The sequence below is a fragment of the Lepidothrix coronata genome, unplaced genomic scaffold (assembly GCF_001604755.1).
Source record: "Lepidothrix coronata isolate B3197 unplaced genomic scaffold, Lepidothrix_coronata-1.0 Scaffold54, whole genome shotgun sequence".
Lineage (NCBI taxonomy): Eukaryota > Metazoa > Chordata > Aves > Passeriformes > Pipridae > Lepidothrix > Lepidothrix coronata.
Genome location: NW_016690234.1, coordinates 1,563,520 through 1,579,477, shown reverse-complemented (window position 1 = coordinate 1,579,477; position 15,958 = coordinate 1,563,520). Strand labels below are relative to the sequence as shown.

General features: G+C 59.6%; 2 protein-coding genes across 3 annotated transcripts in view; both read right to left on the bottom strand.

The window, feature by feature from the left end:
- The window catches only part of CPNE7 (copine 7), a 9,057-nt gene extending 951 nt beyond the window's left edge, over positions 1-8,106 (bottom strand). Inside the window, exons 1-16 of one of the 2 annotated variants that reach the window (XM_017816221.1) lie at positions 8,036-8,106; positions 7,534-7,709; positions 6,356-6,779; positions 3,810-3,992; positions 3,666-3,740; positions 3,012-3,086; positions 2,852-2,935; positions 2,678-2,767; positions 2,407-2,505; positions 1,692-1,778; positions 1,531-1,590; positions 1,307-1,440; positions 1,069-1,123; positions 877-928; positions 674-807; positions 325-561 (exon numbers count right to left, since the gene is read on the bottom strand). In XM_017816221.1, coding sequence (XP_017671710.1) covers positions 325-561; positions 674-807; positions 877-928; positions 1,069-1,123; positions 1,307-1,440; positions 1,531-1,590; positions 1,692-1,778; positions 2,407-2,505; positions 2,678-2,767; positions 2,852-2,935; positions 3,012-3,086; positions 3,666-3,740; positions 3,810-3,992; positions 6,356-6,580 — 1,590 coding nt within the window. In that variant the 5' untranslated portion in view covers positions 6,581-6,779; positions 7,534-7,709; positions 8,036-8,106. Of the gene's footprint in view, positions 1-324; positions 562-673; positions 929-1,068; positions 1,124-1,306; positions 1,441-1,530; positions 1,591-1,691; positions 1,779-2,406; positions 2,506-2,677; positions 2,768-2,851; positions 2,936-3,011; positions 3,087-3,665; positions 3,741-3,809; positions 3,993-6,355; positions 6,780-7,533; positions 7,710-8,035 lie in introns of both variants that reach the window. The other variant, XM_017816220.1, reaches the window with a different exon arrangement.
- Positions 8,107-9,353: 1,247 nt separating this feature from the next.
- On the bottom strand, positions 9,354-14,960 carry RPL13 (ribosomal protein L13). Its single transcript, XM_017816222.1, has 6 exons — positions 14,899-14,960; positions 14,616-14,728; positions 13,550-13,691; positions 11,934-12,107; positions 10,395-10,451; positions 9,354-9,553 (listed from the first exon to the last, which is right to left on the bottom strand). Exons 2-6 carry the CDS (start codon positions 14,717-14,719, stop codon positions 9,395-9,397), a joined length of 636 nt encoding a protein of 211 aa, XP_017671711.1. The 5' UTR covers positions 14,720-14,728; positions 14,899-14,960; the 3' UTR covers positions 9,354-9,394.
- Positions 14,961-15,958: the final 998 nt, after the last annotated feature.

Below are 15,958 nucleotides of genomic sequence, written 5' to 3'. Positions count from 1 at the left end.
CGGCTCCCTGTGCCAGGATGTGGGAACGGGAGGGGACCGGAGGGGATGGAAGGGACGGGAAGGGACCAGGGAGGACCGAAGGAAACAGAAGGGACAGATGGGGACGAGGGGAACGGGAGGGGACCGGAGGGGATGGAAGGGACGGGAAGGGACCAGGGAAGACCGAAGGAAACAGAAGGGACAGATGGGGACGAGGGGAACGGGAGGGGAGTGGATGGGAGGGGACGTAAAAGGGACCGGAGGGGACGGGAAGGGGCAGGAGAGAACCAGAGGGCATGGGAAGAGCTGGGAGGGGCCAGCAGGACCCCCGCCTGTCCCACTCACGTTCTTGAACTCGCGGAAGGGCACGAACTGGACGATGTCGCGCAGGACGGGCTCGCCCTTGGGGGAGCGCAGGACACCGTCGTCCCCGTCCAGGATCTGCATGTCGGTGAAGTCGGCGTTGCCTACCCCGACGATGATGATGGACATGGGCAGGTAGGAGGCCCGGACAATGGCCTCCCGCGTGTCTGCCATGTCTGTCACCACCCCGTCCGTCAGGATCAGCAGGATGAAGTATTGCTGGGGAGACAGGGATGCTCTGGGGGAGCTGCCTGGCCCCACACGGGAGCACCCACAAGTGTCACAAGCATGTGGGGGTCTCAGCCCAACCTGGTGCCCTAGTAGGACCCACCGACGCTTCCTTGGTCCGCTCCTCATCGGCCGCCACACGAGCCACCTTGGTGATGATGGGAGCCACGTTGGTGGGGCCGTAGAGCTGGATTTTCGGCAGGCAGCTCTGATAGGACTCCACAACACCCTGGATGCCTGCGGGGGTGTGAGAAGTGAGAAGGGACACCCTGGCCGTGGACTGGACCCCGCTAGAGCTGGACTTACCCTCACACTCATCATTGTCGGGGTTGAAGTTGATGGCGAAGTCGTGGGAAACCTGGAGGGCAGGAGGGGAGGGGGTAGCTAGTGCCCACCCCCCACCTGCTGAGCCCTGCCAGTGCCAGGGCCTGGAGTGTCTGGAGGGATGAGCACATCCCTGGAGTCCCACAGGGCCCTGGCGCTCCGACCACCTCTCACCTCGTACTTGGGGGGGATCCTGGCACCAAAGCCCAGAGCTGAGAATTTCTTATCGCTGCAAGGGAAGGGGTGTGAGGAGCTCTGGTGCCATCACCGGGTGGCCATCACCAGGGCATGTGACCCCAGGGTGGCCATCACCAGGGCATGTGACCCCAGGGTGGCCATCACCAGGGCATGTGATCCCAGGTTGGCCATCACCATGGTGTCTGGCCCTGGGGAACCCACCAGAGCCACCAACCTGTCATAGTCCTGGCAGATCTCACCCACAGCAACCAGTGCCTTGAGGTACTCGTTGGGCTGGTAGGGGTTGATGTAGTGCAGGGAGCAGCTGTTTCGGGGGTCCCCATTGGAGGCCGTGAAGTCAATGGCAACCTGGGGTGGAGGGGGTGCAGTGAGGGTTCCCCCAGGGCGAGCCGAGCCACCAGCATGTCCCTGCTGGGGGGGGTGGGGGACTCTGCTCACCGTGAAGTGGATCTGGCAGCCGCCCATGATGTAGTCCAGGAAGGAGTAGACCCTGTGGATCTTCCAGAGGGACTCACGTCAGCTGGTCCTGCCCCACACTGGCCCACGGAGCCAGGCATGGCTTGGCTCAGCACGGCTCGGCACGGAATGCAGGCACTCACTTTCAGGTCCAGCAGCACCACGACCCCCGAGTTCTTGTAGTTGCGCTTCTTGATCTTGTACTTGGGGTTCATGCAGTCCCACTGCACCTGTGGCACACGCGGCACCCGCGCTGCCTGCGGCCCCCGCCCTCGGACCCCATCCCTGGAACCCCTCAGGCCCCCCGTCCCATGGCTCTGCATAATGGTGACCCAACAACCCCATAACATTGCAGCCCCATAACCCTGCAGCCCCCCATGGCTCTGCAGCACAATGACTCCACAGTCCCAGAACATTGTGGCCCCATAAAAACACAGCCTCACAGCTCCACGTCTCTGGTCTCTGCAGCACAGTGATCCCTCAACCCTGAAGCACCATAACCCTGCCTTCCTGCAGCCCCTCAGCCCCACGATGCTCCAGCCCCATGGTGCCATGACCCACAGCCCCATAGTTCTATAACCTTATAACCCCACAGCCCCATAACCCTGCAACCCCACAGCCCCAGGTTGCAGCTGCCTTCCCCCATTCCCAGCCACTCCCTGGGCTCCAGCCACCTCATTCATGGCTGATTCCCCAGAGGACCCCAAACCCACCATCCCTTCCCCAAAGAGGTGGGCAGCAGCAAGGAGAGAATGACCCCAAACCCAGAGGAGTTGCTGGGAGGTGCCTGCTGGGATGGGCTCTGCTGACAGCATACAGGGGTGACCCCCAGGCTATCCCCGTGTCCTCATGTCCCACCTTGTTCTCCCCCATCGCTTTCTGCATCTCCTCAAAGGTGGTGAAGAACTCCCCGATGAAGTCGTGTTTGCCCCGTGAATCGTAGTCCCACACCACACCCTGCAGTTGGCATGGCTCAGCCCCAGCACCAGGGTGTCCCCAGCACTGTCTCCAGCACTGAAGGGTCCCCAGCACCACCCCTGGCACCGGGGAGGTCCCTAGCACATCCCCGGGGAAGCCGGGTACAGGTGCCTCCGGGGCAGGGATGGGGGTCCCCATCTCCCTTCCTCACCCTCAACTTCCTCTTCTCCTCACAGCTGCAGAGTGAGTTGAGAGACACCTTGAAGGGCTCCCAGACAGGGCTCAGGTTGTTCTTCACCACCTGTGGGACAGGGAGCTCAGCAGGGCTGGGGAGGCCCCAGGGTGGCTGTGGGGCAGCTGAGGGACCGGCCCTCTGGGGCCTCACCTCAGTGCGGTACACGAGCTGCTCGCTGCGGTCGTCGTCGATGCGGTAGATCTCCAGGAAGGGATCCGACTTGCTGAAGAGGTCCTGGAGGAAGAGGAGGGGACAGAGCACTGCCTACCCTGCCTGCTCTGCCCCATGTTCCCCCCGGTACCTGGCTCACCTTGTCATCCAGCTTCTTGGCGCGGAAAGCGAGCTCTACGTAGCCATTGTTCCCCGAAATCTCCTCGGAGATGATCTGCGAGGAGAGGCAGCCGCGGGGTGCTCAGCATCTGGCATGGCTTTGTCCCCTGCCCCCCACCTCCCTGTGGTGCCCCGGGAGGAGACAGGGTGCCACGTGCCTTCCTTGGGGCAGCAGGAACCCCCTGTGGCCAGCAGACACCAACAGGGACTCTGAGCCCTCCTCACTCCCAAGAGCCCGAGGGGTTGCAGGGCTGGATGGCATATCAGACAGGAGGAGAGGCACTGGGGACCCTCCACACGCCCCAGCTCAATGGCACCCACAGCCCAGTGACAGCCCACCGATCCAACCCAGATGTCCCAGCTTGATGCCTTCCCAGCATCCCAGTCCAGTGCCACCCACGTGTCCTCTCTGGTGTCACCCTAGGGTCCCAGGTTGGTGTCACCTCAGGGTCCCAGTCCCTTTTCAGCTGTGCACCCCATCCCAGTGCTACTCCAATGCCCCAGCTTGGTGCCACCCCAGAGTCCCAGCTTGGTGCCACCCCAGGGTCCCAGCCTGGTATTTCTCCAGTGCCCCCGCTCAGTGCCACACCATTTCCCCCCCCGGTGCCACCCCCAACCCAGGCTCGGTACTCACCGTGATCGTGGACTTGCCTGCGAACTTCCCGTACTTGAGGAACAGCGGCTTCGTCACCCGTTTCTGCGCCACAATCTGCGAGAGCCCAGGGTCGGGGAGGGGACACCATGGAGGGGGTCCCCGGGTGGGTGTCCCCGGGCTCACCTGCCCTACGGTGCACTCCATGCCCCCCAGGAAGTCATCGTCGTGCGTGCCCACGCCGGCGTGGCCATGGCTGTCGTACACCTCGAACCGCAGCTTCTGCACCTCCTCAAAGTAGTAATCGACTGTGAAGATCTTGGCGAACACAGGGTTCAGGTTGCTCTTGATCACCTCGCTGCGATCCACCTGCACAGGAATGGTGCTGGGCTGGGCTGGGCACAGCTGGAGTTGCCCGGGCCTTGAGGTGCCAGAGCTCACATCCAGCTGGGAATAGGGAGCCCAGGGGGAATGGGGGTGTAGGAAGGTAGGGATGGGAGATGAGGAATAGGGGCTGCTGGAGTGGAGGATGAAGGGAGGGGGATGCTGGGATGGTGGATACAGGGGTGAGGGATGAAAGGATCTGGGATACAGGGATGGGGGGTGCTCAGAAGGGGGATAAAAAATTAGGGAATGAAGGGATGGGAGGTGCAGGGATGAAGGATAGTGGGATGAGAATGCAGGCACAGGGAATAAAAGGATGGGGGATGAAGGGATGAGGTGTGCCAGGAAGGACCAGCCATGCCTAGGCATTTCCCCACGCCCAGGTGAATGGCATTTGGAGGAGCATCATGCACCCTCACGGGTTCCAGCCCTGCCAGCCCCAGGTCCTGTGATCTCCCCTCTCCCCAGGCTCCCCATGGTCATCCAAGGGGTACTCTAGCTCTGACTACACTTTGCCACGGCTCCACTGGAGCAGAAGCAGAGTGCTGGTGCCAGGATGAGCCCCTGTGTCCCCACCCTGGGGTGGCCATGGCTGGGGGTCACCAGCCCACAGCCCCGGTGGATGCTCAGCATGTCCCATCCGTGCTTGGCAGCAGGTGCTGAGCAGTTCCAGAGCCTCCCCCACTCCCATCCCTGTCAGTGTTGACTCAATGGGACACATCCTGGACAGGGAACTCTGCCAGCCCCTGGCCCCTTCCCACCACCTCTCCAATCTGGCAACATCTGCTGAGCCTGCACCACTGTCACACTGCCAGGGCCACCCATGTCCCTCCTGTGTGGGCACTGCCACACCCTCACCCTGGGGAGATGGGTTTCAGGCACCCTGAACCCTCCAGCACCAGCCGCTGCCAGAGAGTCCGGGGCTGTCTCAGCACTCAGTGCCAGAGCCAGAGTCAGCCACACCTCGGCCGGGGGACACGGGCTGGCAGGGACAGGGAGGGAACAGGGCATGGAGTCACTACAAAAGGTGACAGGAGGGACCCTCTTGCCTCTTGGTGCTGGCTGGTGTATGGCACAGCACAGCATCGCGTGGCATAGTATGGCACGGCACACGGAGTGTGGCACGGTGGGGTACAAGGGTCTGGCACCGCATACACATGGCAGCTGGCACGGGGCCACTGTGCCGCCCCGGCCCCTCGCTGGCTCGAGCGGAGTCGATGACACGCCGAGGGATTTAGCGCTAAATCCTCCGGCTGAGCGGCCGCGATTAGAGTGGAGCTGCGGGTGCCAGCCAGAGCTCGGCATGGGGAGGGAGAGAGGGGAGAAGCTGTGCCAGCCCCAGCGCCATCCCAGTGTCTGCCAACCCCGGTGCCAGCCTCAACACCAGCCATGGCTCATGGGATGACCAGGGACTCCCACAGCAGAGCTCACAGCTGCGGTGCCAGCTCTGACTCCCTCTGAGCTGCCTGCCCCACACAGGATGACACCAGCCCACCAGCCATGAGCCACCCCAGGGATGGCCGTGGTGTCCTTTGCCCCTGTCCCAGGGCAGTGAAGCTGCGCTGGAGACACCGTAGGCACCCCACCCCAGCCCTCTCCCCAGCTCTGCCACAGCCCTGGGGGGCTGGATCTGATCTAGTGTCAGCACTGACCCCATGGGCTCCTGGGTGCCCCACAGTGCCCTGCCCTGCCCTGTGAGCCTCATGCTCTGTGCCCTGCACTTGGGCACCCTGTGTCCTGCTCTGTGCCCTGCACCTTGTACCCCTCACTGAGCTCTGCACTGTGCATCCAGCAGCCTGTGTGCACCCTGCACCCGGTTCTGCACCCTGGTCTGAACCCTGCACCTGGTTCTGCACCCTGGTCTGAACCCTGCACCCCATTCTGCACCCAGCACCCTGTTCTGCACCCTACACCAAATTCTGAACCCTGCATCCCATCCTGCATTATCTCCTGCACCTCACTCTGAAACCTGTACCCTGCTCTGCACCTTATTCTGCTCCCTGCTCTGCATTCTGCACCCAGCACCCTGCTCTGAACCCTGCACCCCATTCTGCACCCTGCCGTGCACCCTGTGCCCCCTTCTTCACTATCTTCTGTACTCTGCTATGGACCCTGCACCCTGGTCTGCACCCTGTACCCGATTCTCCATTATCTCCAGCACTCTGCTCTGCACTCTGTACTCTGCTCCCCACCATCTCCTGCACCCCACTCTGCAGCCCCCCGTGCCCATCACCCTGTGTCCAGCACCCACCCACATGCACCCATCACCCCGTGCCCAGTCCCATCATTTCCCCGGTGCCTGCCCTACCCACTGTGGGGGGTGCTGGCAGTGCCCCCCATGCTCCTACCTCCATCCACTGGCCCTGGGACTGCATCAGGAGCAGGACGCAGGGGTCTGACTTGTTGAGGGTGTCTCGGTCCAGGAGGTGTTTACAGCTGACCCGCAGCTCCACCTTGGAGAGCACGGCCAGCGGGGCCTGCGGACACAGCTCGGGCACAGCACCCATGCCAGCTGGGGCGCGGGGGGCGGCCAGCCGGGCCGGGGGGCACGCAGCCCCGTGGGCGAATGGCATCAGGGCCGAGGGCGGCCGCTGCCTTCGGTGCCGTCAGGGGGCCGGGCAGGTGATCGTCATGCCCGGGGCTCGGTGCCCCGCGGTGTCAGGGAGGTTCCTGGGGGCAGCACAGGGGTGGCGTGCTCCAGGGGTTGGAGGGACCCCGCAACCTCCTCCGGGGCAGGGTGGCTGGGTCCAGTCAGGATGGCTCCGTGGGACTCTACAGGGTATCAAAGCACAGTGGGGTGAGCAGGACCTGGGGCACTCTCATGATGCTGCCCATGTACCCTCAAGTGCCAGCCAAACCCGTGGGCTTTACTGTGGGGGGTTCATCCCCCAGCTCCTTGGGCTGACCAAGGGACCCACAGGGCCATTCTCGGCTCTGCCCCAGCCCCACCTCAGGGACAGGATGTGTCCTGTGGGGAAGTGGGACCTGAGTGGGGCTGGGTGGCTGTGCAGGACTGGGGTTGTGCAGGCAGCCCTGGGTACCCACTTTGGGGCGCCTTGAATGGAGCTGGGGAGCAGAAACAACCCCCTGTCCTTTCAGGTAGCAACCCCCAGCCTGGACAGGGCTCTCTGGGAGGACAGTGGGGACACCAGCTCAGTGTCCCTGTCGCCAGGTGATGGATCCCTCTGAGGCTGGTGACACCCAGCCAGGTGATGCTGCATGACGGGGCATAGAGGGGCTCTGCCAGTCCCAGCTCAGGCTTGTCCCCCACCTGCAGCCCCAGGGGTGGTTGGCTGGGGCAGGGGCAGGTGCAGATCAGCCCCTTGTCCACCTCTGCCCCCACATGCCTAGCCCAGCCAAAGTTTCCTGGTGCAGTCATGCATTGCCCAGGCCCTCCCTGGCACTTGGCTCTGGTTCCCCCAGCTCCGGGGGGCATCATCCCCCTCCCAGGATCGCAGGCACTCCTTGGAATCCATTGCCCAGCGGAGAGGGCACCAGGTCCCACCCTGCCCATCGTCCCCCTCACCTGGGTGCTGGTGGCCTGGGCCCTGCAGGCAGCCGGGCGAGGGTTGGGGTCGGTGTGCCAAGGGGAGCCGGTGTGCCAGCCGTGCCGGTGTGCCAGCCGTGCCGGTGTGCCAGTCGGAGCTGCTGCCGTTGCCACCTCCACACAACTGACTCAAGCTGCAGTTTGGGAGCGGAGCCCTAAGAGGGAGATGGATGACAAGCTCTGTTAACTGCCTCGCTGCCAGCACCAGAGCGGAGCCCACCCATGGGCAGTGGCGCTGAGTGGGGTCCCCAGGGTCCTCGGCATTGCTGACCATGCTCACCTACTCCAGGTGAGACCCCTATGGCACAGACACAGCCCTTTGCCCTCCCCAGCTGTGGGGTACCCAAGGCCATCCTGGTCTCAGCCCTCTACACTCTAAGCCTAGACCCCAGGCACAAGGGTGGGGTGTCCCAAACCCACCAGGTGCCCTCCCCACATGCTGGAGCACCCAGACCCACATTCCATGCACATGGAGTCCTACCTGCCCCATTCCCAGCCTGGGACCCCCACCCACCCCTGTCCCCCCAGTGCTGCGGCACTGCCAGCTCAGCTTTACGAAAGATGATGTAATTAGCCCAAATATGGAGGGATTAAAATGCAGATAGGGCTAATGAGCAGCAGGGCACTGCAGGGCCGGGACTTCAGGAGCTAATCCCCAGTCTGCCTGGCAGAAATAGGCCACTCTCTCCCACTTCCCCCCCAGCCCCTGGCATGGCCCAGGAGGGCAGGAGGCACCAGACACACAGTGGGGCCAGAAGACGGGCAACAGCTGGCACAGCACAGGCAGCACCACACCAGGCACCTCTTGACTGTGTTTGAGCAGCCCAGGGGCCATCCAGGTGTGCCAGGGCTCCATCCCATCCCATCCCATCCCATCCCATCCCATCCCATCCCATCCCATCCCATCCCATCCCATCCCATCCCATCCCATCCCATCCCATCCCATCCCTATTCTCTCTCCAACCTGCTGTGGCTGCACAATGGCCCCAGAGCAGTTCCAATCCCACTGACACATCCCGGTGACCCATCAGCCCCCCACACTGAGACAGGCAGAATCTGGGACCCCCAACAGCAACAAGGATGGGCCAGAGCCACCCAACCCTTCTCCTGGGCTTCTCTGTGATGCCACTTGACTGAGGGATCACAGAACTGCTTGTGTTGAAAAAGCCTCCAAGATCAGAGTCCCACCTGCTCCCCAGCACTGCTGAGGCCACGACAAACCGTGTCTCCCAAGTGCCACATCTACCATGGAATGGCCTTTAAGCCATGAAGAAATGGGTGAAGGGTCCTCAGAACAGCTGGGGCTGAGCTGAGGGCCAGGCAGGGCAGCACAGTCCAGCCCTGGGATTCTGCTCCATAGAAGCCCAGCTTAGAGGTTGCAACACATCTTACTCCCTTTTGTGCCCCTTAAAAAGCAGGGAAGTCCCCTCCCATGTGGGCAGCACTGCCCAGCACCCAAAGGTGACACCCACCATGACACCCCACCTTCTAGAGCTCTGCCTCATACGGAGGCATGGAAATCATTAAACCTGGAATACCGGCATGGAAGGGGGAATAGACAAAGCTTGGCACAGAGGGGGTACCCCCAAAGCCCTCTGAAGTCAGAGCAGGAGGGAGCCCAGACTGCAGCCCTGACGTAAGGCAGAGGAGTGGGCACAAGGCAAGCGTTTCACAAGCTTTTGGAGAACTTTGGAGACTCCAAGCACAGCAAATGAGGTTTCCCACGCTTGAACGCATCCCCGCACCGACACCGGCACAACTCCACTTGGTACATGTGCCCCAAAAACACAGCACACCCGTCTGTCTACGGCTTTTTATTGACAGTTCTGGGGAGAACAGTTCATTTCTTCTTCTCCACATCCTGCTCCGCTGCTTCCTTGGCGCGCTTGGCGCGGATGCCGAAGAGGCGGGCGTTGGCCCGGGCCATGCGCAGGCTGGCGAAGGCCTTGAAGTTCTTCTCGTCTTCTGAGATGACGCGGGCCTTCTCCCGCTTGAACACCTGGGGGAAAGAGGGAGTGCCAGACAGTCAGGCTGCAACTCGGGGAAGGAGCTGAGGCTTTGCACAGTGATCTCAGTGAGGAACAGAGCACTCGTGCCACCTACAGGCCCTGCCCTCGGCTGCTCCACCGGGAACAGCAGCACAGCCGCACCCGCACCGAGCACAACTGAGCACAACTGAGCAGGGACGGAAACAAAGCACCACAGGAAATGTGAGTCAGGTTCACAGAATCACAGTATTGTTCCGGTTGGAAAAGACTTTAAGAGCATCGAGTCCGACTGTCAGCTTGGCACTAGAAGCATGTTCACCACTAATCACGTCCTCAAGTGCAACATCCACATGTTTACTGAACGCTTCCAGGGATAGGGACTCCACCACTGCCCCCAGTAGTCAGTTCCAATGCTTTATATCTTTTCCATGAAGAAATTTTCCCAATATTAAACCTGAACCTCCCCGGCACAACTTGAGGTTGTTTCCTCTCATCCTGTGACTTTTTCCCTGGGAGCAGAGCCTGACCGCTACCCAGCTCCACCCTCCTGTCAGGGAGTTCTAGGGAGCAAGTAGAGGTTTGTGGCATTACTGACAGCAGCTCTGGGAAGCAGTGATGATTTAGGGACAAATGCTGACCACAGAACCTGCCTGGGCACCCCCACCCCAGCTGCAATCCAAAGTGCCCTCAATTTCACAGGTATGAGTTCTCTCAAAGGTTTATTCCTGTTTTTTTTTTTTGATCCAGGAGGGGCAGCGTCCACAGACACAGTGCAACAGCAAGGAGAGAACCCTCTCCACAGAGTTCAATCACATTTATGTCACAGAGAGAATATGATTTAATTACACTTACATTCTTGATGGGCATAACGGGTCCTGTGAGCTGAGTGGCCAATTTGAGTTCCTCTGGCTGTGTAAGGAGAGGACAGGAATGTTAAAAAATCAGAATTTAAACTTTCTCAGGTTAAACTCTCAGTTAAAAGCACAGTCTGTACACAGGTACCCAGCTTAAACATGGTGCTAACGATCCTGATGGAAGATTTAGCACCAAATGGTAATGAATCCAGCATTTCATTTGGCACAGATGAGCTGCATCAACAGCCCACGTTGTGCTTGGATCCGGCCGGAGGAGCAGAGGCCTCTCAGCTCTGCCAGCTGGAAAAGCTTTGACACCAACTGTGTCATTTTCAGTGTGACACAGAATCACAGAATCGTTAAGGTTGGAGAAGATCTCCAAGACCATCCAGTCCAACCTGTGACTGATCCTCACCTTGTCGCTCAGCCCAGAGCACTGAGTGTCACATCCAGTTCCTTGGACACCTCCAGGGATGGGGACTCCACCACCTCCCTGGGCAGACCCTTCCAATGCCTGACCACCCTTTCCAGAAGAAATTCCTCCTGATGTCCAACCTGAACCTCCCCTGGCACAGCTTGAGGCCATTTCCTCTCATCTGGCCCCTTGTTCCCTGGGAGCAGAGCCTGACTCCCACCTGGCTCCACCCTCCTGCCAGGGAGTTATAGGGAGAGCGAGAAGGACCCCCCTGGGCCTCCTTTTCTCCAGGCTGAGTCCCCACAGCTCATTTATACCCAACACACTCCTCAGCAACTCCTTCTAAGGCTGATTTCACCTTCTTGTAAAAGTGTGTCATCAGACAAAAACGATTGAAAATTATTTTATGTACTTAATTTCCAGCAAGCAAATCTGAAGCAGTATTTCAGATCAAAGCCCTTCCTCCCTGCTCTGAAAAGGGAGGGATCCACTACAATTAAGCAGCTTGGAGCTGCCAGGCTCTCCAGAAGATCTGAGGACAGACTGAGCACACCGCTGTGTTCTGTGGCTCGCTCAGCCCCGCGGGAAGCGTGAATCCACTGCCAGCAGAGCCAAGGAACACAGCTCTGCTCTGATCTTGGAGAGCTTTTAATGGAAAGCATTTTTGAATGTCAACAGCAACTGCCTTCTGGAGCCTGCCTGGTACGGAGCCACTCACAGAGCCTGTCCTTCACCCTTCCATACGGCTGGACAGAATTTTCAGGTGGAATTTTCAGCTACTCTTGACAATTTAGCTCCATAAACTAAAACTCAACTGGCTGGGCAAGGACCAAAGCTCTGGGAATCTGCCCCAAACCAGGGCTGCAGCCCCTCAGCCAAATGCCTGACCCAGTATTACTGTGACCCAGAGAGCTCTGTTACACTCAACCCTGCCAGGCCAGGCCTTACGCTGGGCTCAGACCCACGCTGCATCCAAGGGCAGAGCTGCTCCCCTTGGGGTCACATCATGGAACAGGTTCAGGAGCTCTGCCCACCGGGATAGAAGGATGGGATGACACTAAACCTCCCAAAGTGGGGCCGCAAACAGCCCCTGTGACATGATTCCAGCAGCCAGATACTCACAGAGCTGTCTCCCTTCTTGGGCATGGCTGGCTTCCTCGGGAAGAGGATGAGCTTGGAGTGGTACTCCTTCAGCCTCTGCACATTGGCCTGCAAGGACTCGGTGGACTTGTTCCGCCGCCGGGGATCCACGGAGATCCCGATCGTCCGTGCAAACTTCTTGTTGATGCCAGCGAGCTGAGGGGAGAGAGGGAGTGGTGTCAGCATGCCACAGCTCCCAACAGCCAGGCAGGGCTCCAAGCAGAGCCAGCACGGGACATAGGGTCTGGAGAAGGCTTGGCATGGCTAAAGGACCACTCACTTCACCACCAAAGGGTGTCCTGGTGTATCTTAATGCTTAAAATGTTCCCCAGACTTCGGTTTTTGCAGGTGGATTTTTCTCAGGAGAGCAAAGAGCAACCCCTGAGGGGGACATTTAAACTCAGATACATACAGACAAGCATTTATGAAGTCAGGATATGGATAACTCTGGCTCACTGAATACCGTGAGCTCCATTAAATAACTATTTGTTTTAACCATCTTAAACAAGAAACTCATTTTCTGTTTGAAGACAAACAGCTGTGTCCCGCTTTGTGTTCCACCATTACCCAAAAATTAAAGAAAAGTAAGTAATGAAGCATTTGGCACCCAGAAGAACAATTTTCCTGCCTCAGTGCACCAATTTCAGTTATAAATGTTTTAATTAGACACTGAACCAGCCGCAGAGGCAGCTGGTAGCTGCCAGCAAGAACTGATGTGACTCCTGCCCACTGCACAGATATGCAGTGGGGGGTCCCTGCAGACACCCTTTAACAGTTCAGCACACCTGGGCTGGTCCCAGGGACAATTTCCTGAAGGAATGGAGGGCAGGGAATACTTCTCAGAGAGTTTCAGTGTTTCTAAACCAAATATTGAACAAGAACAGCCCCGGCTACTCCTGGAGGCTGCACTGAACAGGCCTCTCTCCTGGTACAACATCCCCTGCTACTCATACAAGTCAGCTGAGCTCAGTTTACTTGATCTGCAACAAGAACAGTTGGCCAAAATATTTAGGATTAGCAGAACAGTTATTTCATAAAGAAACAAAGTAACTTAATGAAAACCATAACCTTCTCCCTCCCTAAAAAAGTTTAGGAGACTCAAGGCTCTTCCAGAATTCAATTTTCATAGAATCCCAGCATGGTTTGTGTTGGAAAGGACCTTAAGAATTATCTGAATGCACCTCCCTGCCATGGGCAGGGACATGTTCCACTAGACCAGGTTCCTCCAAGCCCCATCCAACCTGGCCTTGGACACTCCCAGGGATGGGGCAGCCACAGCTTTTCTGGGCAACCTGTGCCAGGGCCTCCCCACCCTCACAGGGAAGAATTTCTTCCGTATATCCAACCTAAACTTCTCTTTTTTCAGCTTGATTTTAATGGAGTTTTAAGTGAGTCTGACCAGACAACCAGACGTTTACCTTTTAAACACCTTTGAGTGGTGTTTCCTTGCTCCCAGAACAAGAAGCACCACAGTCTCCCCAGGACGAGCCAGCACCAGCCAGGTACCACATCCGGGCATGTCACCTTGTGCAGGACAGGAGCAGCAGCCAAGCTCAGACTAGGGAGTTCATTTATTTAGATCAATGCTCTGTACTCACTTTAAGCTCCTCCAGGCTGAAGCCTCTGCCAGCACGAACTTTTTTGTGGTATCTGATTGTTGGGCATCGCACGATGGGCCGGATGGGCCCAGCCACGGGCCGGGGGGCGATGCGGCGAGCCTTGGCCTGGCGAGCCTTCCTCCTGGAATGTCATGGGATCACAGGATTGATCAGGTTAGAAAAGACCTTCAGGATCATCCAGTCCAACCTGTGACTGATCCCCAACTTGTCACCCAGCCCAGAGCACTGAGTGCCATATCCAGGCCTTCCTCAGACACCTCCAGGGATGGGGACTCCACCATCTCCCTGGGCAGACCCTTCCAAAACCTGATCACCCTTTTCATGAAGAAATTCCTCCTGATGTCCAACCTGAACCTCCCCTCACACAGCTTGAGGCCTTTTCCCCTCATCCTGTCCCTTGTTCCTCGGGAGCAGAGCCTGACCCCCACTTGGCTCCACCTTCCTGTCAGGGAGTTGGAGAGAGTGAAAAGGTCCCCCTGAGCCACCTTTTCTCCAGACTGAGCCGCTGCAGCTCCCTCAGCCAGTCCTGCTGCTCCAGCCCCTCAGTATCTGTGTAGGGGTGAGAGGCCCAAAACTGATCCCAGAATTCCAGGTGTGGCTTCACCAGTGCCCAGCACAGGTGGACAGGCACTGCCCTGGCCCTGTGGCCACACTGGCACACAAGGCAGGTGCAATTGGTCTTCTGGGCCACATCAATGAGACAGTCACCAGGAACACGGCATCTCTGCCAAATGTGCCACTGCTGCCCTGGGATCCCCCCGGAACGAACAGCGGGGCCACGCCGGTGGCTGGCGCTGCTCCGGAACCGCCGCTGCCATCAGAGACCCAGGGTAGAAGGAGTCATCACCGTGGTGCAGCGATTCCGGAGACGTCTCATCACTTGGCTGCGGCTGGGAAGGGCCGGCTTTGAGCACAGACCCCGAGCGAGCAGCCGGGACTTCAACGAGCGCGGCCGCAGAAGGGCCGAACACAAACCCACGGCGCTTTGGCCTCCTCAGCAGCCCCGCACACTCCGGGAACCCCCTCACGGGCCCTTCGGCCTCACCTGCGGATCTTGCGGGCGGGCTGGTTGAACCAGGTGGCCACTCTGCGCTGCCAGTCCTTGTGGAAGTGGGGCTTCAGGATCATTCCATTGCGGCTGGGCGCCATGGCTGCGGCCTGCGGACACGGGCACGGTTAGTGCGGCCCTGCCGGGGCCCCGCCTGGCCCCCGGGACACCCCGGACCCGTGGCCCCCGACCCAGCGCGGCCCCCTGTGCGCCCCCGGGGGCTCCCCCGCGGCGCCAGGCGGGCGGATGGCGGCGGATGGAGCCCCGGGCCTCCACTCACCTTCCGCCTCGCGAATGGCCACCGGAAAGGACGCGCCGGGGCAGTGCCGCCGGAAGGGCCGCGGCGGCGGCCAATGGGGAGCGCGCGCGAGCGGCCCGGGAAAGGACGGGCCAATGAGGAGCGGTGGCTTCACCTGCCCGAAGTAAAGATGGCGGCGGCTTAAAGGGTCCGCGACCGGCGGGGACTGGCAGGGAGGCGAGGGGCGAACGGGGCTACGGGCCCGCGGCCAAGCTGGGAACAGCAGCTCCAGCACTGCTCGACGCTCTCGCACAAGCCTAGCCAGACACATGCCCGATGGGATTCTCCAAGTCCCCAAACGGGAGTGTGGGGGGGTCCCTGTTCCCCTCTCCATCCAACCCCTGCTCCAACATCCACCCCAGAGGGCTCTGCCACTGTCCCCCATCATCTCCTACGTGGCAGGAGAGGGGTCGGGGACTTCCATCCATCTTGGCACTCCCGGTGCTGCAGTGGTGGGATGCAGGGCAGTGCCCTGGCAGCACTGGCACGGCAGTGCTGGTAGCACCACAGGGGCCATGGAGGGCCCTGTGCTCTCCCCCAGTGTCCCACCACAGCACCACTTGCACTGTCACCCTCTGCTCCATGGGACCAAACTCAAACTCAAAGGGGCTGTGAGTTACAAAATAAAATCAAAGAACACTTGGAATTTCATCTGCTGCTGGAAAAGAGAATTCAAAGAGCAAGCCTGTGAAGAAACAAATAGGTTTGGAAATTAGAAGTCCGGGCAGCAGCACGGCAAATGCAGAAACCCAGTTGTACCCCTGAAATCAAGGGAAATTACTCCCCAGGCACTCAGAGACCCCAGGGAATGGGTCGGGGAGGCTGGCAGGGAGAGGCTGGCAGGGAGAACATCCTCCCCACACCATCGGGGAAGCAGGAGGCTCTAGCTCCAGCCTGACCCAGGAACGGGAGCCTGGGACTGTGACAAAGGCCCAAAGGCTGGGAGCTGTCAGAGCCCAGGCTTGGGCTGGGGTCTTCAAGGTCACAGACAGCCCCCACGGAATAACTCCAGACAATAATCCTTCCCAAAATATTAAGCCAG